This window comes from Heterodontus francisci, chromosome 3, assembly GCF_036365525.1.
Source record: "Heterodontus francisci isolate sHetFra1 chromosome 3, sHetFra1.hap1, whole genome shotgun sequence".
Classification (NCBI taxonomy): domain Eukaryota; kingdom Metazoa; phylum Chordata; class Chondrichthyes; order Heterodontiformes; family Heterodontidae; genus Heterodontus; species Heterodontus francisci.
In genome coordinates, this window is record NC_090373.1 from 96,889,518 (window position 1) to 96,915,338 (window position 25,821).

The 25,821-nt window shown below is 41.0% G+C and overlaps 1 protein-coding gene across 13 annotated transcripts in view; it reads right to left on the reverse strand.

Moving 5' to 3' along the window:
- opn5 (opsin 5) overlaps positions 1-25,821 on the reverse strand; it is a 473,827-nt gene that overhangs the window by 161,685 nt on the left and 286,321 nt on the right. For 6 of the 13 annotated variants that reach the window (XM_068024914.1, XM_068024940.1, XM_068024932.1 and 3 more), the window contains exons 2-3: positions 12,315-13,840; positions 4,652-4,724 (exon numbers count right to left, since the gene is read on the reverse strand). In XM_068024914.1, the coding sequence (XP_067881015.1) occupies positions 4,652-4,724; positions 12,315-12,397 (156 nt within the window). In that variant the 5' untranslated portion in view covers positions 12,398-13,840. Of the gene's footprint in view, positions 1-4,651; positions 4,725-12,300; positions 13,841-25,821 lie in introns of those variants that run through there. The other 7 variants (XM_068024828.1, XM_068024818.1, XM_068024848.1 and 4 more) reach the window with 3 other exon arrangements.

A 25,821-nucleotide genomic window follows, 5' to 3' on the forward strand; every position in this document is an offset into this window, starting at 1 on the left:
CTATGTCATTGGTACCAATGTGAACCACGACCTCTGACTGTTCACCTTTCCCCTTCAGAACATCCTGCAGCCGCTCCGTGACATCCTTGACCCGAGCACCAGGGAGGCAACATACCATCCAGAGTCAGGTTTGCTGCCACAGAAATGCCTATCTGTACCCCTCACGACAGAATCCCCGATCACTATCGCCCTCCCACTCTTTTTCCTACCCTCCTGTGCAGCTGAGCCACCCGTGGTGCCACAGACGTGGCTCTTGCTGCATTTCCCTGAGAAGCTATCTCCCCAACAGTATTCAAAGCGGAATATCTGTTGCAGAGGGAGATGAACCCAGGGGACTCCTGCACTACCTGACTAGTTCTTCTACTTTGCCTGGCGGTCACCCATTCCCTTTCTGCCTGAGCAGTCTTTACCTGCGGTGTGACCATCTCCCTGTATGTGCTTTCCACCATGATCTTAGCCTCGTGGATGCTCCACGGTGTCCCCAGCCACCGCTTCAGATCTGAAATGTGGATTTCGAGTAGCTCAGCTGCAGAGACTTACTACTCACATGTTCACCCTGGACACTGGAAGTGTCCCTGACTTCCCACATTGCACAGGAGGAGCACTCCACATTGCCGAGCTGCCCTGACATGACCTACCCTTAACTTACTCCCTTAAATTACTCAAAAATTTGAGATTATTTACACTAGGGATCTTGATTTCCTAAAAACCACTACTTACTATACAAAAAAATTAGTTACAGTTAATAGTATTTATTAATAAGTCACACATTAAAACAACACACTTTAGTAGTACTAACCTTATCACTTATAAGGTAGGTTTTGAGGTTTTTTTTAAAAAAAGAACTTTCTCTGCCCTGATTTTTTTAAAGCTATTTACAGGCACTAATAGCTGTTGCTTACCCAACCAATCAGCTTACAGATTTCCCGTGATGTCACTATAAGTCTTTTTCCTCCTTTGAGAAACTCAGCGCTTGCCAGCATATAGAGAGAGAGAGAGCGAGCGCGAGAGCGAGCCTGCCGGCCGGCCGACTGCTACCACTTTGGTCCAAGGTAAGCGTAAGCCTCAAGCCCCGCTCTTTCTTATGTAGGTCTCACTCCAGATCCACCTCCTCCCAGGTGTGCCTGCCGACTGCCGCCCCACCAGTCCAACATTCTTTGAAGAATCTCTGCTCTTGAAAAGCAAAAGCCTGTACAAAGTTGTTCTCTTGCCTCCTTCCTTTTTTTTGAAGACATCCAGAATGTTTGCATAACCTGGAATCTTGAAAAGGACTTTGCACTGAATGTGTGAGAACTGACACCTTTGTTGCTGCACACTTGCTGGAAGACCTATGTGAAGCCTTCTGCAGTTGAATTTCTTTTAACGCGCACTACAAACAGATTGTTCATCAACCTCATCTGGAAAAATTCCAAGTGACAGCCAACTATTTGACTTTAGGATACCTTGCCAAAACAAATGACCTCCTTCCATATATTTGCAGAATAAGTAATTTTTATTATTCCTTCTATTTCTTTGTAACAGCAGTAAACAAAAATCCCTTTTTTCCTGGTTAATCAGTTTTTGTATGTATGTAAGTGCGTGTGAGGGCTAGATAAAAAAAAAATACAGGGCTTTAACATCTCAATTCACATATATATTTACTTCATTATTGGTTTTATTGTTTATTAAAGAAACCAGGTTGGTATGCTTTATTCTGGGGACAAATAGAGTACCTAATTGGCTGTTTTGGCAAGTGGGAACATTTATTGATATGTTGTGACCTGTGGAGAAATGGGACTAAATTAACAGTGCACTTCTCCCATCTCAGTCGTAACAATCCCCAAGGGTTTTTCCATTCCACACCATCCCAGATTCCAAACATTCAGACAGACGGGGGGCACACTTAGTCCTGTAGGTACGTTTGAGTTTTAGTGCCAAATGATTAGGAATGAGTGAAAAGCTAGAGGGATATTTAGTATGTTACTTAAATCATTTTCTATGGTTGGCTCATTAGCCTAATTATTCACAACTCCATATATTGCTTTCATTTTGGGCAGGGGTGTAGTCAGACCAGAAAATTTGTATTTAAGTAAACTTTAAAAGGGATTTGGACACATAGCAGCTGAAAATAATTAAAGCTTATGAAACGGCTCAAAAACATTTTAACCCCGTTAGGATTTGCTGGTTCATGATTTACATTAATTTTCTAGAGGTAACTTTTAATTTGGAAATTGATTTTTTTTAATGCAAGTCAAATAAAAATACCTAGTTTAAGAATATGGTAAAGAAACCTAAGATGGTTACAAATCAAGGGGTGGTCCATGTTTATTTAGTAAGGTCATAATGGGAAGTGTGAAGACCCTACACAATGGGAACCTCAACTTCTTGATGGAGATGGTGTGTCTGCAGCTACCTCAATCAGGGGTTTAAATTATATGTCATAAATCATATGATTTCCCAGAACAAAGAGAATACTTGGAGTTGGAAATTAGTTTAAATTGCTATCTGGGACATCTCATATTGCTATGACGATAGATGATGCAGTGGGTGCCTGTTGGTGTTTTATCTGCGTGCTTGCTGACAGACTGGCAGTTAGCTTTTGGAAAAGCAGGTTGGCTTTAGACAGGCTGTTGGTCACAGAGAAGGCAGTTGGCTTTTGGAAAGCAGCTGGACTCGGGAGCAGAGTGGCCATCAGGACCCAGGGCATTTCTATTTTGAGTAAGGCCCGTGCTCAAGCTGGGAAGTCCAGATTCAGGAGACCTGATACCTCAGAGGTCAGCTGAGCAACTAAGGAATCAAATTTAATTGCTAAGAGCTTGGTACATTTTGGATTGGTCCCAGGTGAAGCGCACAAACCACCAAGATCCTGTAATGTAGAGGGGAACTCTTGGGGTGGAAGTAACAGTCAAATAGGAGTGTTATGTGAAGATTTTAAGTTTAAAATATGTGATTTCAAGTTGTAGTGTTAGGTTAGTAGTGATTTAACTCTTGTGCAGTGAGGATATTAGTTTAAAATATTACATTTTGTGGCTTAGTTCTTTCAGTAATAACTGGGAATTGGACATTTTCTTTTAAAAATTAACAGTCCCTAATGGAATCATAAAAACCCATTGACAGTATTTACCATCGTCAAAGAGAAGAGGAGAAAGAAGTGACAGGCACCAGTAAGGGAAAAAGAAATTCAATGGGGAAATACAAAACAGGAAAATGACACAGCTGTACACCGTAGCACTCAACCCCACTTGATGCTAGTGAAGTGAAGTAGGTGCTGCATGGGAGAAAGGCACCAACCCCATAGGTCAGCATGCTTAGCAGGAGATAAAAGCTAATTTGTTGAAGCTTGGTGACCATTGGTGTCATTTACTGTGTTGGGCCTATGTTGCATATTTGCTGCAGGTACCCTTTCACAGCATTCCATCCAGCTAATGATCCAGTGTCCATTACCATGTATGTGTAGCAGAACCTGCAGATGTGATTGGCTCATGTCACGTGCAGCCAATCAGGTTCTGTTGGCAACCCTTCTTTCATTCAATATCATTGTATAATAGAATGCTGTAATTGGGGTGCTTCTAAAGAACCACTTATGCAGATCCACACATATTACAATCATGTCATAAGGTCTACAGTTACAGCCTCCCTTGGGAATTAGAACCACTGTGTCCATTAGTCATCTGACAAAGCAAGATATATGTATGTCTGTAATTAGGGGTGCGAGTATTAGCAATGAAGCGCTGAGTTACAGTGCAGTGATTAATGGTGTTGCCCATTAAAAGTTCATATCCAGGGTTGCAAGGACCAGATGTACATGTAGCAATAGTGCAGTGGATTTCCTGGCATCTACCCAATGGTTCTCTTCCTCTTTGTAAAAGGGAATAATTTCTTCACATACTCCAGTAGCTTGCTTAACCTTGAGTCATTGTACCTTCAATAAGAGCTAAATATCGGAACATGCTAATGGGGCTGACTTCTGTCTTCTTCCATGTACCTATTGATGAGACATTTTCAAAAATATTCTTTCATGGGATGTGGGCATCACTGGCAATGCCAGCATTTCTTGCACATCCCTAGTTGCCCTTGACAATTAAGTGGCTTGCTAGGCCTTTTCAGATGGCAGTTAAGAGTCAACAGCATTGCTGTGGGTTTGGAATCTGTAGGCCAGACCAAGTAACATTAGTGAACCAGATGAGTTTTTACAACAATCGATAGTTTCATGCACCATTACTGAGACTAGCTTTCAAATCCAGTTTTTAATTAATTGAATTTAAATTCCACTAGTTGTCATAGTAGGATTTGAACCCATGTCCTCAGGGCATTGGTCTGGGTATCTGGATTACTTGTTCAGTGACAATAGCACTATGCCACCATCTCCCCATTCCTCATACCTTCCTGATCATTATAGACATACTTGCTCTGCATGTCACTAAATAAATAAATACCTCCTTGAACTTTGTCTACAAGTCAAAATGTGCATTTTGGAAGATCTAACATAGTTCAGCAGTTCATTATTAAGATGAAATTCATGGGAAGAATTATCAAGAGAAAGGGGTCATATTTAAAATGCAGCTTGTGGTTGTAGTGGATCACTTATATGCACACACTGGGCAAGATCTTAATTCATTCAAAAGCCATCCACAGTTATATTTGGGCCCATTATCTTCAGTGGGCAACTCACTGGAAAGGGAAAGAGATCCACAGGAATCCGGCTCTGACAGCATCTGGTGGCAATTTGATGAAAAGATTTAAACCTGTAAACAAGGAGGATAATTTTAAAAATCCATGTATCCTGCAGAGAGCATGCCAAACTGGAAATGCATATCAGAAATTTGGACAGGCATTGCCCATAATTCTTTGACTATTCATTTTAAAATTACTGTGTCCTCAAAACAGATGAGACTGATCATTGAGATGCAACTGCATTTTGGGCCTATACAGGTATAGCTTTCTATTCAACTTAAGAGGGTAGATGAACAAATGGAGTAGATAAAAAACAAATACCTGGCAAGGAGGATTTAAAGCAAAACTCACACTATGGCAAAGCTGACCGGTCTAGAATACAAAGAAGCCTTCCCTTTTCCCCCAAAGCTGTTGCTTATAAACAATGTTTTAATTATTCTATTTCAGATTTTTGCTAAAAGACACTTTTATTTTTTTTTATTTAGAGATACAGCACTGAAACAGGCCCTTCGGCCCACCGAGTCTGTGCCAACCATTAATCACCCATTTATACTAATCCTACACTAATCCCATATTCCTACCACATCCTCACCTGTCCCTATATTCCCCTACCACCTACCTATACTAGGGGCAATTTATAATGGCCAATTTACCTATCAACCTGCAAGTCTTTTGGCTGTGGGAGGAAACCGGAGCACCCGGAGGAAACCCACGCAGACACAGGGAGAACTTGCAAACTCCACACAAGCAGTACCCAGAATTGAACCCGGGTCGCTGGAGCTGTGAGGCTGCGGTGCTAACCACTGCGCCGCCATGTGATGTTACATGGCTTCAGGCATCTGTGTAATCTCCGAATCTTATGACTATTCAAGCTGTATTTCATCATTGTTTTGGAAGTGTAAACAATCTCAAGATTCACGAATGGGAGCAGCTGCACGGCTGAAAGCTGTTGGCTTGATGACCAGGCATGTTAGCAAGTAGTACAATCATGCAGTGGTGTGGTATCAAACTAACCAGAGAAATTGAAATTCCAGAATGGCAAGTTTGAATTTGAATTAAATATATTTGGAGGACATGCCCTACAAGGTATTCCTTGCTTGTCGAAGAACTTACAGTGCACACAGATCTTATGACCACTTTAGCAAGCAACTCTGTTTAAGAACTCGTTACCAAAAAGGCTATAGGAGAGCAGCCGTCTGATTGGAAGCTTGCTGTCACGTTTCAAGCAACCACGGGGGACTTGTGTAATATCACCCACAATAACATGTGGGCATTTATGCCAGGTTGCTGATTTTTGTTTAGACAATCAGGCAGGTTATTCAGTTTGGCATGAATGCCAGGTCTGAGTATTATACTTCAATCCAGTTTTTCAAAGTACAGGGCACAATTGACGCATACTCAGGTAGCCTTGCAAGTTCCTATGATAAATCATCTAAACACCCTGTGAACTCATACTTAAAATGGTCTCCTACAGAAGGCACATTTTCTTTTCCCGTTACCCAATGGGGTAAGAATGGAGCTGGGGTGAATAAATTGGAGTCAAAAGTTGGCAGGAAAACCAGTAGCTGAACTATCTCTTCAAAGAGGAGATAGTTTGGGCACAGTCAAGGTATATTCCCCCAAAGAGGAAAAGTAGGGCAAATCCAGCGCTCCCTGACAAAAGAAGTAGAGATTAAGATAAAGAAGAAAAAGTGTGCTTATGACAGATGCCAGGCAGAAAATACTATTGAGAACCAGGCTGAATATAAAAAGCCCAGAGGGGAAATGAAAAAGCAAATAAGAGAAGCAAAGACAGAGCATGAAAAGAGACTGGCAGCTAGCATTAAAGGAAATTCCAAAGTTTTCTGTAGATATATAAATAGTAAAAATGTGGTAAAAGGAGGAGTGGGGTCGATTAGGGACCATAAAGGGGATTTACACATGGAGGCAGAGGGCATAGCTGAGGTATTAAATGTCTTTACCAAGATGCAGCAACTCAGGCAATGTTGAAAGAGGAGGTAATTCAGACACTAGAAGGGTTTAAAATTGATAAAGAGGATGTATTAGATAGGCTGTCTGTACTTAAAGTGGATAAATCACCAGGTTCGGATGAGATGCATCCAAGGATACTGAGGAAAGTGAGAGTGGAAATCGCGGAGGCACTGGCCATAATTTTTCAATCTTCCCTAGACTCAGGGGTGGTGCCAGAGGTCTGGAGAATTGTTCAAAAAAAGGGTGTAAAGATAAGCCCAGCAACTACAACCCAGTCAGTTTAACTTCGGTGGTGGGAAAACATCTAGAAAAGATAATTCGGGACAAAATTAACAGTCACATGGACAAACACAGGTTAATTAAGGAAAGCCAGCATGTTTAACTAATTTGCTGGAGTTTTTTTGAGTAGGTAACAGAGAGGGTTGATGAAGGCAATGCATTTGATGTAGTGTATATGGACTTTCAAAAGGCATTTGATACAGAACCACACAACAGACTTCTGAGCAAACTAGTAACTTCTGAGCAAACTAGTAGCTCATGGAATAAAAGTAACAGTAACAACATGGATACGGAATTGGCTGAGTGACAGAAAACAAAGAGTAGTGATCAATGGATGTTTTTCCAGCTGGAGGAAGGTTTGTAGTGGAGTTCCCCAGGGGTCAGTGTTGGGACCCTTGCTTTTCCTGATATATATTAAAGACCTAGACCTTGGTGTACAGAGCACAATTTCAAAGTTTACAGATGATACTAAACTTGGAAGCATTGTGAACTGTGAGGAGGATAGTGTAGAACTTCAAAAGGTCATAGACAAGTTGGTGGAATGGGCAGACAGGTGGCAGATGAAATTCAATGCAGAGAAACATGCAGTGATTCATTTTGGTAGGAAGAACATGGAGAGACAATATAAAATAAAGGGTACAATTCTAAAGGGGGTGCAGCAGCAGACGGACCTGGATGTATATGTGCATAAGTCATTGCAGGTGGCAGGACAGGTTGAGAGCATGGTTAATAAAGCATACAGTATCCTGATCTTTATTAATAGGGGCATAGAGTACAAGAGCAAGGAGGTTATGTTGTACTTGTATAAGACACTAGTTTGGCCTCAGCTGGAGTATTGCGTCCAGTTCTGGGCGCTGCATTTAGGAAAGACATGAGGGCATTTGAAAAGAGTACAGAAAAGATTCACGAGAATGGTTCCAGGGATGAAGAACTTCAGTTATGAAAATAGAATGGAGAAGTTAAAACTGTTTACCTTGAAGAGAAGGCTGAGAGGTAATTTGATAAAGGCATTCAAAATCATGAGGCGTCTGGACAGAGCAGATAGAGAGAAACTGTTCCCACACGTGAAAGGATCGAGAACGAAAAGGTACAGATTTAAAGTATTTGTTAAGAGAAGCAAAAGTGACACGAGGAAAAGTTTTTTCACGCAGCGAGTGGTTAAGGTCTGGAATGCACTGTCTGAGAGCATGGTGGAGGCAAGTTCAATTGAAGCAATCAAAACGGAATTAGACTGGTCTATCAAAAGGAAGAATGTGCAGGGTTACAGGGAGAAGGCAGGGCAATGGAACTGTGTGAATTGCTTTTTCAGAGAGCCAGTCCAAACCCGCGACCTCTACCAACTAGAAGGACAAGGGCAGCAAATGCATGGGAACATCATCTGCAAGTTCCCCTCCAAGTCACACACCATCCTGACTTGGAACTATATTGCCGTTCCTTCACTGTCGCAGGGTCAAAGTGCTGGAACGTCCTTCCTAACAGCACTGTGGATGTACCTACCTCACATGGTCTGCAGTGGTTCAAGAAGGCAGCTCATCACCACCTTCTCAAGGGCAATTAGGGATGGACAATGAATGCTGGCCTAGCCAGCGATGCCCACAACTCATGAAAGAAGAAAAAATACACGATGGGCTGCACTGTAACAATTCTGTGAAGCAATCTTTCATACTCTTAATAATGCATTCATTTATCATAAGTGACCCAAATGCTGCATGCTTTGGTCAGATGAACTAAAACAGCTTGGAAAATTGTGTTTTTAAATTTCTCCTATCCGAAATATCAAAAACCAAGAAAGTCAGTCTTTGAAATGGCATTGGAAATTTTTCAGCAATGAGATGCAGCTTCCAATATTTCACTACCTGAAACAATTTTTGATGAACTATTATTTTCAAAAGGTCAAAAGTTTTTTTTTTTTAAATTGCATTTATACAGTGCCTTTATGCTCTCCATAAGCCCCAAATCACTTTGCAGTCAATGTACTTCATCTGATGTATGGTCACTGTTGTTTGTAGGAAAAGAGGGCAGCCAATTTGTACAGTGTAATCCCATAAAACAGCAATGAGATCAATGACCTTTAACTTTTTTAGTGATGGTGTTGACTGAGTAAGAAATATTGGCCAGAGCACCAGGTGAATTTCCTGCTCATCTTTCATGTCCACCTGAACTGGCAGACAGGTCCTTAAAGACAGCACCTCTGACAATGTTCTAAACTCACTCAGTTCTCACTGCAGTAACAAATATTGAAAAGATCAGTAACATTATCCAAGTTTCAGGTCAGTAAATTCCACAGGTTCTTCCACTCCCCCATTGTAACTTTAGTAGAAACCCTGGAGAAAAATCACAGCCAACCATTTACATAATTGCTCCAGGGTTTCTGCGATCAACTGCACAAGTTACTTCAGAAAATCAGGACCACCAACCCCCCCCCACCCCGCAAAAATTCAACCCCTTGGAGTCCAGAGGCTTCTTTGCGCACATACACTAAACAAAATTACCAATAATACTGTCTCTAAATTCTGGAAATAATTAAAAAGCTAATGCTGCTAGGAGAGTAATGTTGTCCTACCAAAAGAGATGATGGCATCATAGATGTTAAGCTCTCATCTCCTTTATAACTATTAAAATCTGCACATAGATATATGAACTTTGGGAGGATATCCTCCAGTGGATGTATTGGCCCAGATTTTTCTGGAGTGTGGCAGCTCACAGTATGCCCTGTTAGCCAGACTAGTTCATGCACATTTATAATATTGTCCCCACACGTTGTTGAAACTGTGAGCTGATATTAACTCAGCAAGGTATCTGGAACCTTGGTGAACAATGGAGCAAAGTCTATATCCTTAACAAATGTGATTCAAGGACAGAGAAATAATGAGGAAGGACTGGAAAAGAATGTGAATTGGTGTGGGTGAATTCAATTTCAACTCAGGTAAAGAAAGAAAAATAAGTTGGGGGGGAGATTTGACTGAAGGAAAAGACATTAGAAAAATGTTATGCAGACCCCCACCTGCCAAGAATGAGGCATATTAATTTTGCCATATGAACATTGATTTTAAACTGTTGCTGGAGTGAAGAAATGACTTGTTAAAGAGATCACCAGACCTATGACTGGAGGACATTTGCATACTAAGAGACGGTGCTTGTGGAGACAAAGCACTACTCCCTGAATCCAATTAACCCAAATGAATTTTGATCACCAGACATTGAAGGTGTAAGGAAGCGCATTCCAGGGACTAAGATGATACATACCACAAAGCCAGAACTGGTTAAGCCAGTTAGTCACATGACTGAACTGCTGGCCAACTTGGAATTGAATTGTGCCACACAGAAAGGAACAGAAGGCAATTTGCAACTGAAGCTAGAACAAGGAAGCCTCTCTCCTGCCTGTCTCTCTCTCATTTTCTCACAAGCCACCGGACCCACAGAAGACACGTAAACCTCAAGAGAGTAAAGACTGCAACACCGAAACAAGCTGCAGTGTGAACTGGGCCCCAACAAATAGCAGGACTTACCGACAACCAGAGATTCCACATTGAACTCAAAGGACAGTAAAAAAAACTACCAGATATTGCCTCAAACCTTTCCCCTTTATTCTTTTCTACTTTTCTGTCTCTATCGGCATGTGTATTTATTGCATATGCATGCTAGCGTGGTCGTGTCGCATATTTGTAGTCATTAACCGGATTAAAGTTTAAGATTAATAAACTTTCACCTTTCCTATTTAAATCTAAGAAAACCTGTCTGATTTCTTTGCCTTACAATTGGAGCAGTGAACAAGGATTCACTGAGGGGAAGCTAAAAATACGGTGTTTTCCCTGTTACGGTTAAACTAGACAAAGGCTGAGAGGGAACCCTTAAACCCCTTCTCACCTGGTGTTAACAAAAGTAAGGAAAAATGTAAAATTAAAAATTTGACATGCTTAAAATCTCAACAATTCATAACCTGAACGAATGAGACTCCACACTGATGGACATTGTACAGGAACACTTAGAAACAGGAACATTTTACTTCTGCTGGCATTCTGTTAGTCACAAGACAGAAGGCACTAAAATACAAATTAGTATGTGTTATGGATATGCATAGGTAAATATGTGAATCAGCCCAGGAATTAAGCCATTTAATTTAATATGCAGAGAAAATAAACAATTTATGGATCCTGCAATTTCATCACATTCTTCGTTACCACAATTGAAGAGATTTCTTTTAACTCAAATGTTCTTAGGATTTAGTAACACTGGTAAGCATACATTTATTGCCCATCAATATTTGCCCCAAGTTGCTGGTGATGGACTCTCTCCTTGAACCACTGCAGACCTTGCAGTGTAAGTGCTCCCACAGTGGTGTTAGGTAGTGAATTTCAGAATATTGACCCAGTAACGAGAAAGAAACTATGATGTATGTCCAAGTGAGGATGGTATGTGCGGTAGTGGAACGTTAACGTGATGAGAGTTCCTATGATATTGCGACTCTATGTAGGAATATAGGAGTTGGTTTACTTAAAAAGATCAAGATCTATCCAGTTTGCCCATCATCCTGGTAGTTGCATGACAGAATAATAGTACAGTCGTTGACTAGTCATAGCAAATCAATCTATATCAACTAGTCAATAACAGACCCCAAAATGACATGAGAAAAATCCCATTCGTGGAGTGCTATGAAAACCATAGTCACCTTTTTCCTCCCTTACTACCGGTGATGTCTCTAACTGCTCATATACTGTAATGCCAAATGCTCTTATCCTGATTGGTGAGGATGGACATTGAGCTTGGTCACATGGAGGCCAATCAAACTGGTCTGTCCTGGACGATGTAGAGCTTCTTGAATGTTGTTGCGGCTACACTCAGCCAAAAGAGAAGGCCTTGTAGATGGTGCATAAGCATTGAGAAGAGCAGGTGAAATAAATTGTCGCAGAATATCCAAACTTTGCTCTTGTAACCATAGTGCTGATATGACTAACCTAATTAAGCTTCTGATCGGTAGTCACACCTAGACTGTTGATGATGGGGACTCGATAACTTTTTAAAATATATTACCCATTAGCATATAAATAAGCAATAAAAAGTTAAATAAAAGAATGCTATTGCATTTCATAACAAATAGCAGGAACATTATTTATAGGGAGAGACCATGATGCATCATTCCTGTACGATATGGGAGTTTGGAGCACCAGCTGTTGACTTTATTCCCTACTCACATCACTTAAGATAAAGAAAGCGATAGGCACAATCTGATACATCAGCAAGGGAGAGCAACTGTTCGTGTCAGTTTGTGGGGTTAGTCACATCGATGAGACAGGGGAAGTAGGTTGTTTTAACAATTCAATTGCGAAACATTTTTCATGATTCAAATTATGAGAAATCATAACTGCCCTATAAATGATATTAATTGGAAAGGCTTACAAATTTAAGGAAACCTTTTGGATGATGATCTGTATTGTGGTAGTTCCTTACAAACAGGTAGAAACTTAACATCCAGAAGTAATTCATGATCTTGCATTTATACAATTCAAAGTAATTCTTCAAGATTAGTCCAGGTCTGTTTGTTAGAGAAAAAAAAACTGTAAAGGAAAAGGTTTTTGTTTAAAGTTAGATCAGCTTTAAAAAAAAAAAATTGGTTGTGAACCATTTAGAATAAGCACGTATCATACATCACCTGTAAACAAAGTAAGAAATCTCGATTATAAAGGTTTAGCCATGGATTATAAAAAATGTATTTGTCAAATTTTTCTTATTTTTAAATCAGGTAACACCTGAAAATAAGTGGACAAATAAGTTGAATGATTTACAGGGAATGGAATGTTACGAATAGCTGACAAAGGGGTGATGAAATTTACATAATGCACTACATTATGTCTAACAGAGGAGAAAGAAAATCAGAATTGATTTTTTACATGTATAAATGATTGCCATTCCTGATCATTTGTTATGAGCTTTATTGCAGCAAAGAACTGTTGAAAATTAGTCCCCAGTAGCACTTATTTTTAAACCTCTGTAGGAGCAAATGGCTTCATGTAAATGCAAATAAACTTGGTGTTCTTTCTCCCCCTTCAGAAATGTAGGTTCCTTATTACATCTGCGATATTAACTGAACAGAGGGAGGCCCACAGGTAAACGGAAAAAGAATCTAGTCTTGAACCATAATTCATCAAACAAATTAAAGATACAACTGTGCTTGCCCATTTCCATAGACCCTTTTAAGGGCCATTAGTTCCCTTTATTGCAAATAAAATGTAAATAACCATTTAAATTATATAATATAACCTTCGATATGAAAATACATAGTTTTATTTTGCATAGGGAATTGGTCTGTAGTTCACATTCCTTTGCCCCTTAAAATGCCAACTTTATATATTCATTTAATACTTGTATCTGCAGGCTTCAATCAGGCACAATAGTGTTTACCCTGGGTAGGAAAGCTAAAATAATTTGTCTACAGCAAAATCAAACTCCCTTTCCTGTAGAGAAAAAAAAACTAAGATCTATTAAGCTCTTTCCCATTTAGCGGAAAATACAAAAATGTCAATCTTATACAGTTTTGCGAAACTACAACAGCTTGGATTCATTAAAAAATTAAACTACATCTGAATTAAAAATTAAACATCTCTTACCCCTTTATACAGATTCAGTAGTACAGTAAGCAAACCCAAACATTCATCACGAATGTGTAGTCTGCAAATCCAGCAAAATAGCAGATAAGGCCTCATTAATTCATATTGGCGAAAAATTTACATCATACAATTATATCCAGCTTTATAAAGATATATCATAATACCTGACATTTTCATATAGGACAATGATTATAATAAAAGGGGAAAGGTATTTTAAAGTACTGGTTTTCCTGGTTACTTTCAGCAACTGAGTCTTGGTAAGTTGTCCCAAATATAGAATGAAATGTAGCTCACGTAGACAGGACAGCTTTCTTCAGTTTGTCTATCTCCAGCTGTAAATAAAAAAAGTTAGTGACCATTATTTAATATTGCAAAAAATTACAGATCATTTACTTTTAGTGGAATCATAGAAAATATCCAAATTGACACTTCACTGAAATGCTAAAGGATGACTGTTGGTAGGATATTCTGCTATGCTGGGGGATTTGTGGGGTGGGGGGTCGGGGGTGGTGAGGATAGGTGTTGTCAAATCCCAGCACAATCCTGTGCTTACTTGATATCCACAGACACAACTTCCAGCAAGAGTCAGTAGTTAGCAATTGAAAGTGGAAACCCTTGTTATAGACTCTTTAAAAATGCAAGAACATACAAAATAGCAGTGGTAGGCCATTTGGCTCTTCAAGCCTGCTCCGCCATTCAATAACTTTATAGCTGATCTTCTAACTCATTCTCACCTTCATATATTATCCCCATATCACTCAATTCCATTACAGTCATAGTCAGAGAGTCATTAACGGCAAAAAAGGAGGCCATTTGGCACACTGAGTCTATGCCGACTTTCCGTGGAACAAACCAGTCAGTCCCACTCCCCCGCTTGATGCCCGTAGACCTAAAAAATTATTTCCTTCAAGTGTCCATCCAATTTCTTTTTAAAATCATTGATTGCCTCCACTTACACCACACTCATGGGCAGCGAGTTCCAGCTCATTACCACTTGTTGCTTTAAACAAGTTCTTCCTCATATTCCCCCTACATCTGTCTCTCCCATAGCCCTTGTACCAACAGTTAATGGGAACAGTTTTTCCTTGTCTAACTTATCTAAGCCTGTCATAATCTTGTACACCTCTATCGAATTTCCCCAGAAACTCCTTCGCTCCAGGGAGAACAACCCCAGTTTTTCCAATTTCGCCTTGAAACTAAAAGCGTCCATCCTGGAACCATTCTGGTAAATCTCCTCGGCACCCTCTCATGGACCCGCACATCTTTCCTAAAGTGTGGTGACCAGCACTGGATGCAATCCTCTAGCTGGGGCCTAACCAGAGATTTATAAAGGTTCAGCATAACATCCCTGCTTTTGTACACTATGCCTCTATTTCTGAAGCCCAAGATTCCATTTGCTTTGCTAAGCACTCTCTCAATTCGTCCCACCACCTTCAAAGACTGATGCACATGAACCCCCAGATCCCTCTGTTCCTGCACACTCTTTAAAACTGTGCCATTAAGTCTATGTTGCCTCACCCTATCCCTTCTGCCAAAATGCATCACCTCACACTTGTCTGCATTAAATTCCCTCTGCCACTTGTCTGCCTATTTTGCTAGTCTATCTATGTCCTGTTGCAGGCAGTGCACATCATCCTCGCTGTTTGCCACTCCTCCAAGTTTGGTACCATCGGCAAATTTTGAAATTCCACTCTGTATTCCAAGATCCAAGTCATTTATATATAGCAAACAAAGAAATGGTCCTAACACTGACCCTTGGGGAAACACCAGTCTACCATATTCCAGACTGTAAAACAACCATTTACCACGACTTGCTATTTTCTGTCCTTAAGCCAATTTTATATCCAATCAGACACTGATCCTCCTATTCCATTAGCCTCAATTGTTAACCAGCCTTCTGTAGTACTTTATCAAAAACTCTTATAATTCAGAAACACAACATCTACCGCATTCCCTCGATCAACCTTCTCTGTTACTTCATCAAAAGATTCAATTAGATTAGTCAAGCATGATCTGTCTTTTACAAATCCATGCTGGCTATCCTTAATTAACTCAAACCTCTCCAAGTGCCTATTGATTTTTTCCCCCCCGATTATTGTTTCTAAACCTTACCACCACTGATGTTGAAGTAACTCGGCTGTAGTTGCCAGGAATATCCTTACACCCTTTCTTGAATAAGGGTGCCACATTAGTTTCCACTGGAGCAGAGAAGACTGAGGGGTGACCTGATCAAGGTGTACAAGATTATGAGGGGCATGGACAGGGTGGATAGGGAGTAGCTGTTCCCCTTAGTTGAAGGGTCAGTTACGAGGGGTCACAAGTTTAAGGGGGATTTGAGGAAGAACTTTTTTACCCAGAGGGTGGTGACGGTCTGGAATGCCCTGCCTGGGAGGGTGGCAGAGGCAGGTTGCCTCACATCCTTTAAAAAGTACCTGGATGAGCACTTGGCACGTCATAACATTCAAGGCTATGGGCCAACTGCTGGCAAATGAGATTAGGTAGACAGGTCAGGTGTTGTAATTCATCTGTGCAGACTCGATGGGCCGAAGGGCCTCTTCTGCACTATATTATTCTGTGATTCTGTGATTAGTATCCTAAAATTTATTGATCCCTGTACTTAATGATTGAGCATCCAGAGCTCTCTGGGGGTAGACAATTCCGAAGATTAACAGCCCTTTGAGTGAAGAATTTTTTCACCTCAGTGCTAAATGGCTGACCCCTTATTTTGAGACTGTGACCACTAGTTCTAGACTCCCCAGCCGGGGAAAACACCCTTCCAGCATTTACCCTGTCCTTAAGAATACTGTGTTTCAATTAATCATCTCATTTTTCTATACACTAGGAATTATAGACCCATTCTACTCAATCTCTCCTCCTAGTACTGGCCCTGATTGCAGGAATCAGTCCAGTGGACCTTAGTTACATGCCTTCTAAGGAAAGGAGATCAAAACTGTCTATGGTACTCTAGGTATGGTCTCACCAAGGCCTTCTATAATTGCAACAAGACTTTTTTATCCTTATATCTTAATCCTTTTGCAATAAATGGAAACATACCATTTGCTTTTCTAATTGCTTGCTGTAAAGGCATGGTAACATTGTGACTTGTGTACAAAGACACTCTGGTCCCTCTGAATACCAACACTTCCCAGTCTCTCACCTTTTAAAAAATATTATCCTTTTCTATTTTTTCCTACCAAACTATGTAACTTCACATTATTCTCCATCTTGCACTTCCTTGTCCACTCACTTAACCTGTCCATAGTCCTTGCAGCCTCTTTGCATTCTCCTCACAACTTACTTTCCCACCTAGCTTTGTATTGTCAGCAAACCTAGATATGTTGCACTCGTTCTCCTTAACTAAGTCATTGACATAAATTGTAGATAGCGGAGACCCAAGCACTGATCATTGCAGTACCCCACTAGCTACAGCCTGCCAACCCAACAATGTCCCGTTTATTCCTACTCTCGGTTTTAAGAGCATAGGAACAGGAGTAGGCCTGCTCTGCCATTCGATTAAATCATGCCTTATCTGATTAGGGTCTCAACTCTACTTTCCTGTGTGCCCCCATAACGATGCTTGACTTCCTTGGTTATCAAAAATCTATCTAATTCACCTTGAATAAATTCAATGATCCAGTCTCCACAGTTTTCTGGGGAAGAGAATTCCACAGACTGACAACCCCCAGAAAAAAATTTCTACTCATTTCCATCTTAAAAGGGAGACCCCTTATTTTTAAACTGGGTCTCCTAGTTCTAGTCTCCCCCACAAGAGGAAACATCATTCACTCTATCAAGTCCCCTCAGGATCTTATATGTTTTAATTCTTCTAAACTCCAATGGGTAAAGGCTGAACCTGTTCAACATTCCTTCACAAGTCCTTTATCCCAGGAATGAGTTGAGTGAATCTTCTGTGAACTGCCTCTAATGCAATCATATCCTTTTTCAAATGAGACCAAAACTGCACATAGACTCCAGATGTAGTCTCACCAAGGCCCTGTATAGCTGCAGTAAAACTTCCCCTACTTTTATATTCCATTCCCCTTGCAATGAACACCATTTGCCTTCCTAATCACTTGCTGTACCTGTGTACACTTTTTGTGATTCAAGTACCATGACACCCAGACCTCTCTGTACCACGGAGTTCTGCAATCTCTCCGTTTAATTAGTATTCTGCTTTTCTATTCTTGCCAAAGTTTACAAGCTCACATTTTCCCACATTATACTCCACCTGCCAAATTTTTGCACACTCACTTAACCTATCTATATCCCTTTCTAGACTCTTTACAACTTACTTTCCTTCCTATCTTGGTGCTATTGGCAAATTTAGTAACCATCCAAGTCATTGATCTAGATTGTAAATAGTTGCAGCACTCAACTAGTTACAGCTTGCCAAGCTGGAAAAGACCCATTTATTCCTACTCTTTGCTTCCTGTTAGCGAACCAGTCCTTTATCCATGTGAATATGTTACCCCCTACACCATGCGCTCTTATCTTGGATAGTAACCTTTGATGTGGCACCTTATCAAGTACCTTTTGGAAATCCAAAGTACACCACATCTGCAGGTTCCCCCTTTATCCACCTTGCTTGTTACTTTTTCAAAGAACTCTAGGAACATAGGAAGATAGGAACGGGGGTAGGCCATTCAGCTCCTCGAGCCTGTCCCATCATTCAATGAGATCATGGCTGATCCTTGGCCTAACTCCATATACCTGCCTTTGGCCCATATCCCTTAATATCTTTGCTTAACAAAAATCTATCTCAGATTTAAAATTAACAACTGTTCTAGCTTCAACTGCTGTTTGTGGGAGAGAGTACCAAACCTCTACCACCCTTTGTGTGAAGAAGTGCTTCCTAACATCTCTCCTGAACGGTCTGCTCCTAATTTTTAGACTATGCCACCTAGTTTTAGAATCTCCAACCAGTGGAAATAGTTTATCTTTATCTAGCCTGTCATTTCCGGTTAATATCTTGAAGATTTCAATCAGATCACCCCTTAACCTTCTAAATTCTAGCAAAAACAGGTCTAATTTGTGTAATCGCTCCTCGTAACTTAACCCCTGTAGTCCAGGTATCATTCTTGTAAACCTACGTTGCACTGCCTCCAAGGCCAATATATCCTTCCTAAGGTGTGGCGCCCAGAACTGCTCACAGTACTCCAAGTGGGGTCTAACCAGGGTTTTGTACAGCTGCAGCATAACCTCTGTGTCTTTATACTCCAATCCTCTAGATATAAAGGCTAGCATTCCATTAGCCTTTTTGATTATTTTCTGCACTTGCTCGTGGCATTTTAAATATCTGTGCACCTGAACCCCTCTTTGGACATCCACTGTACTTAATCTCTTCCCATTTAGAAAGTACCCTGCTCTATCCTTTTTTGGTCCAAAATGGATAACCTCACACTTGCCCGCATTGAAATCCATCTGCCACAGTTTTGCCCACTCTCCTCGTCTGTCAATATCTCTTTGCAATTTTATGCTATCATCTAGACTGTCTACAATGCCGCCTAACTTTGTAAATAACTCTAATAAATTAGTTAAACATGATTTCCTTTCACAAAACCACATTGACTCTGCCTGATCCCATTATGACTTCCCAAGTACCCCGCTATAACCTCCTCAATAACAAATTCGAACAATTTTCCTATGAGAGGCATTAGGCTAACAGGCCTATAATTTTTTGCTTTCTGTCACCCTTCCTTACATACGAACAAGGAGCAGAAGTAGGCTGCCTGGCCCCTCAAGCCTGCTCCGCCATTCAGTAAGATCATGGCTGATCTGATTGTAACCTCAAAGCCACATTTCCGCCTGCCCCCAATAACCTTTCACCCCTTGCTTATCAAGAATCCATCTACGTCTACCATAAAGATATTCCAAGACTCTGCTTCCACCGCCTTTTGAGGAAGCGAGTTCCAAAGACTCACTATCCTCAGAGAAAAAGTTTCTCCTCATTTCTGTCTTAAATGGGCGACCCCTTATTTTTAAACAGTGACTCCGAGTTCTAGATTCTCCCACAAGAGGAAATATCCTTTCCACATCCACCATGTCAAGTCGCCTCTTATTCTTCTAAACTCCAGCTGATACAAGCCTAGCCTGTCCAATCTTTCCTCATAAGATAACCTGCCCATTCCAGGCATTAGTCTGGTAAACTGTAAACCTCTCTGAACTGCTTCAGGATAGGCAGGGTAGATGCAGCTAAGATGTTTCCCCTGGGTGGGGAGTCTAGAACCAGGGGACACATTTTCAAAATAAGGGGGAAAGCTACTTAGGACTGAGATGAGGAGAAATTTCTTTACTCAGAGGGTTGTGAATCTTTGGAATGCTCCACCCAAGAAGGCTATAGAAGCTCAGTCATTGAGAATGTTTGAAGCAGAGATTGACAGATTTCTAAATATCAATGGCATAAAGGGATATGCAGACAGTGTGGGGGAAAGGCATTGAAGTGGATAATCAGCCATGAATGGTGGTGCAGCCTCAATGGGTTGAATGACCTACTCTGTTCTTATGTTCTTGTGTTCCAAAGCATTTATATCCTTTCTTAGATAAGGAGACCAATTGAATTCTTGAATAAAGATGTTACATTTGCGATTTTCCAATCTGCTGGGACCCGTCCAGAACCTAAGGAATTTTGGAAGATTATAACCAATGCCTCTACTATCTCTGCAGCTAATTCTTTTAAGAACCGAGGATGCAAGCCATCAGGTCCTGGGGGCTTGTCAGACTTTATTTTTTTAAATTTAGAGATACAGCACTGAAACAGGCCCTTCGACCCACCGAGTCTGTGCTGACCATCAACCACCCATTTATACTAATCCTACACTAATCCCATATGCCTACCACATCCCCACGTGTCCCTATATTCCCCTACCATCTACCTATACTAGGGGCAATTTATAATGGCCAATTTACCTATCAACCTGCAAGTCTTTGGTGGTGGGAGGAAACTGGAGTACCCGGTGAAAACCCACGCAGACACAGGCAGTACCCAGAATTGAACCCGGGGAGCTGGAGCTGTGAGGCTGCAGTGCTAACCACTGCGCCGCCCATAGTTTTCCCAGCACCTTTTCCCTGGTGATGGCGATTGTTTTAAGTTCCTCCCTCCCTTTCACCTTTTGATTTTTAAAGTATATTTGGGAAGTTACCCAAGTCTGGTACAGTGAAATCTGGTACACAGATGCAAAATACCTGTCAATACTCGTGCCATTTCCTTGTTTTCCCATTATTAATTCCCCAAACTCACTCTGTAGAGGACCAACACTTGCTTCAGTTACTCTTTTCCTTTTTAAATACTTCTAGAAACTTATCTGTTTTTATATTTCTAGCCAGCTTTCTCTCATACTCTAATTTTTCCCTTTTTTTATCGTCATCCTTTGCTGGTTCTTAAAATCTGTCCAATCTTCCAACTTGCAGAATCTTCGCAGAATTGTGCAGTGTTTCTTGCAATTTGATACTATCCTCAACTTCCTTATTTATCCACGGATGAGGCATCCTTCTCAAAAGAGTCTTTCTTTCTCACTGGGATAAATCTTTGCTGAGAGTTATTAAATATCTCCTTAACAGTCTGCCACTGCATCTCTACTGTCTTACCTTTTAACCTAGTTTCCCAGTTCACTTTAGCCAACTCTGCCTTCATACCCTTATTTAGGTTTAAAACACTGGTCATAGACCCACACTCCTCACCTTCAAGCTGATTGTGAAATTCTATCACGTTATGATCGCTTTCACCTAGAGGTTCCTTTACTACGAGGTTTTTGATTAATTCTGTCTCATTGTACATTACCAGGTCGGGAATAGCCTGCTCCCTGGTTGGCACCAGAATGTACTGCTCAAAGTTGTCCCGAATACACTATGAACTTATTTTCCAGGCTACCTTTGCCAATATGATTTGCCCAATCTACATGTAGATTCAAGTCACCCATGACTTATGGCAATATCTTTCTTACATGCCCCATTTATTTTTTCCTGTGTACTCTGTCCGACAGTGTAACTACTATTAGGGGGCCAATAAACTACTCCCGCAAGTGACCGAATTCTTATCTCTATGCAAGCTGATATTCTACATCTTGCACTGTACTAATGTCATCCTTCATTACAGAGCTACCCCACCAGCTTTTCCTAGCTTCCTGTCTTTCCGAAATGTCAAATACCCTCAATATTCAGGTCCCAGCTCTGGTCACCCTTCAGTGTGTTAACCAATCCTCAATCCATGCTAATATATTACCCGCAATCCCATGAGTCCTATTTTTATGAAATAATCTCATGTGGCACCTTATCAAATGCTTTTTAAAAATCCAATTATACGACATCCACTGGGTCCCCCCTTACCGACCCTGCTAGTTACACACTCAAACACTCAGATGTCAAACACAATTTCCCTTTCATAAATTGATGTTGACTCTGCCCAATCATATCATGATTTTCTAAGTGCCATATTACCAAGTTCTTAATAGTTTCAAGCATTTTCTATACTACTGATGTCAGGCTAACCAGCCTATAGTTCCCAGTTTTTTCTCTCTCCCTACTTTCTTGAACAGTGGGACTACATTTGGACCTTCCAATCCATGGGGACTATTCTAAAATCTAGGGAATTCTGCAAGATTAAAACTAACATTCACTAATTTTGTAGCTAACTCATTTAAAATCCTAAAAGGTAGGCCATCAAAGGCAGGGGTTTTGTCGGCTGCAAGAAATGGCTGTCTACTGACCTTATAAAATCTTAAGAAATTAATTGAATATTTTAAAAATAGCTCCCTCTCTCTCCCTTATTAAGGCAAATTTTTCAGCAGCCTGCCAGATCTGACATAGACACAGGTGAGCAGTCAAGGTAGATTTACGTTTTCATGAGGGAGCCTGTTATCTGACCAAGGACACAACAGAGAAGCTGGCCCCTGTGTAGGCATTGCCAGGCTTGATAATGTGGAACCTTATGCCCATCTAACTGGGTGAAATTAACCACATCTTTCCAATGAATATGCTGAGGGGTGACCTCATGGACCATGGGCTGGAGTGGGAGGGCTCTACTTTGGGTACCTGTCCCTTGATAACTGGACAATTGGATGGAAAGCTATAATTTAATAAGTGATTGGCATGAGATACCCATCAATCCCTAAAAATAAAGTATATAAACAGACAGTCAAGAAGGAAAAAGCACAGATTAAGGAAGGCTCTTTAGGATTGTTCACTTCAGTTTAACACCTTTGTGACGGAAGTCACACTTGCCAAATGTAAAATATTAATTTTGTAGTATGGAACTCTGCTTGAGACTTTTTACTGGACATTACAAATTAACTTTTAAAAAGCAGAACAGAACAGCTAAAGATAGCCACACACAATTTGCATATAAAAGCCAAAGGCCGGCTGAAAGACAGAGGCAAATTACCCAGTCTAGCTGGAGCAATGGGGGTGTTCTCTGATTCAATTAACGAGAATAGTTTTGTCAATAGTGGTGATCAAAAGCCATCAACACCCTTTGACTTTGAAAGAGCCAACACCCCGCCCCCATCATGCCTGAAGAACTCTGAATTTCAAACAAGCTTCCAGAAACTTCTGCTTTCAAACAAAGAGGTGGTCACATGACATAGCTGCTGATGTAACAATGAATTTGTGAATTGTGCCTCAGAAATAAAAGAGACTGCAACTGAACTCCAAGAAGAAAGCATCTCTCTGTTTTTCTCTAGCAAAGTCCCAGGGGAGTCTCGGCTGCAGCTAAACCTCAGATCTACAGACCCTTACAGCCAACAAAGAAGCAGCCTCTCTCTGGCCTTCTGGAACCAGAGAAGCAAGCCTGAATAGTGCACTGGGCCCCAGCAAGGACTTCAAGACTTTAACTTCAACAAAGGACATGGAAACTCAGTATTGAATTCCATTTATTATGGACTTTACTTCAACCTCCCAACTCTACTTTTCCCCTCTATCTAGTCGTGTGTGTGTGTGCCTCTCGTATGACTGAGAGCATGGATGCGGCACACATTTTAGTAATTTTAACTAGTTTAGAATGATAAGGTTAATAAACTTACATCATTCTTGTTTAAGGTTAAGACCAGGTGAGAAAGGTGTCTTGGGGTCCCTCTCAGCCTTCACTTGGTCTTACTGTAACAGGGTTTTATTTTAAACACATCATGTTTTGAGCTTCCCCTTAGTGAATCCTTGTTCATCGCTTTCCAATTACAAGGCAAAGAAACCAGCACAAACAGGCTTTCTTAGGTTTAAAGAAGAAAAGTGAAATTTATCAAACAAACTCTAATTCGGTTAACGCCTTCGGATACAAGCTACACCCCATGCGAGCATGCATACGCGATATACACATGCAAATAGACACAGAAAAGAGAAGAAAAATGAAGTGGAAAGGTTTGAGGCAATCTCTGAAGACTTTGTTATGGTTCTTTGAGCTCACTGTAGAGTCTTTTTACAGGTTGATCTTGCTTTTCGTTGGGGCTCTGTATTTTTCTTAGATTAGATTAGAGATACAGCACTGAAATAGGCCCTTCGGCCCACCGAGTCTGTGCCGAACATCAACCACCCATTTATACTAATCCTACACTAATCCCATATTCCTATCAAATATCCCCACCTGTCCCTATATTTCCCTACCACCTACCTATACTAGTGACAATTTATCATGGCCAATTAACCTATCAACCTGCAAGTCTTTTGGCTTGTGGGAGGAAACCGGAGCACCCAGAGAAAACCCACGCAGACACAGGGAGAACTTGCAAACTCCACACAGGCAGTAGCCGGAATCGAACCCGGGTCCCTGGAGCTGTGAGGCTGCGGTGCTAACCACTGCGCCAACCATGTTCACTGTAGGAGACTTTTCTCTCTTGGGGTTCACGTGTCTTCAGTGGTTTCAGTTATGTGAGAAAGATATGGGAGCAGACAGAAGATAGGTCTTCTCAGCCCAGGAGCAAGCAGCTTTCTCCCAGTTCAAAACTCTGTGGCAAATTCAAATTCAAAAAACTCAAGATGGCCCAGCAGGTTACTCATGTGACTAGCTGGTGTGACCACGTCAGCTTGTGCATTCGGCCATCTTAGCAGTCACCTTGGAATGCTAGATCCTCCACCTTCAATGTCTGGTAATCAAAAGTCCATTGTGCACTGAATGTATCAGGCAATGGTCTTTTGTCCCTTTTAAGCACTGTCTGTAAATATGCAAATGTCTTCCAGTCAAGGGTCTGGTGTTTCTTTTAAAAAAAAAATTCTTTCTTTACTCCAGTAACAGTTTAAAATCAATGTTCATGTGGCAAATTAATATGCCTCTTTCTTGGCAGGTGGGGCCCTGCACGATATTAAACTCAAGAAAACCTGTCTGATTGGTTCATTTGTAATTGTATTTAGAGTAACAGGAGCAAGTGCTCACTGAGTTGGTAAGTTAATCCACTGTGTTTACAGGATAAACCCTGTTGCTCTCAAACCAGAGAAGGGGCGAAAGGGGAGCCTGAGACCCCTTCCTCACCTGGTCGTAACACCCTGATCAGCCGAAAAACCTGGAAGAGATTGTTATGGCAGGCAGCAGAGACCAGTCCATTCGTCTGATCAGCAACCAGTAAACCTGTCACGGGTCATATGTCTACTACATTCACGGAGAAGACTCGGAGGGCGGAGTTCCAGACCTGTAAGTATAAAAAACTTACCTCGGGGATTTGCGGCCTACATTCACGGAGCAGACTTTGAGGGCGGAGTTTCAGACCGGTAAGTATAAAAAAAAACTTACCTCTGGTAAAAAAAAACTGAAAAGTGACGTCACAGGAAAGCTGTGACCTGATTGGCTGGTAGGGAATTAGTACTGAATTTGAAAATAAAACATGGATAAAAATTGATGATAACCCTAATTAACTAATTAATAAGTAGAGTAACTAAACCAGAGGGAAGAGATTACTGTATTTAGTCAGCATTTAATATTTATAGTAGGAATCCAGCACTAGCAACCATATCGTTAAGTGTATCATAATTTAGTAAGGATTTAATAAGTATTTACTTTTATTTATTAAATAGTGCTAGAAATGTCAGTTAGAGGGGTGAAGTGCTTCACCTGTGAGATGTGGGAGGTCCGTGACGCTTCCAGCGTTCCGGACGACTACATCTGCAGGAAGTGTACCCAGTTGCAGCTCCTCACAGACCGCATGGATTGGTTGGAGCAGCAACTGGATGCACTTATGAGCATGCAAGTGGCGGAAAGCATCATAGGCAGGAGTTTTAGAGAAGTGGTCACACCCAAGGTGCAGGCAGATAGATGGGTGACCGCTAGAAGGGGCAGGCAGTCAGTGCAGGAATCCCGTGGCTATCTCCCTCTCTAACAAGTATACTGTTTTGGATACTG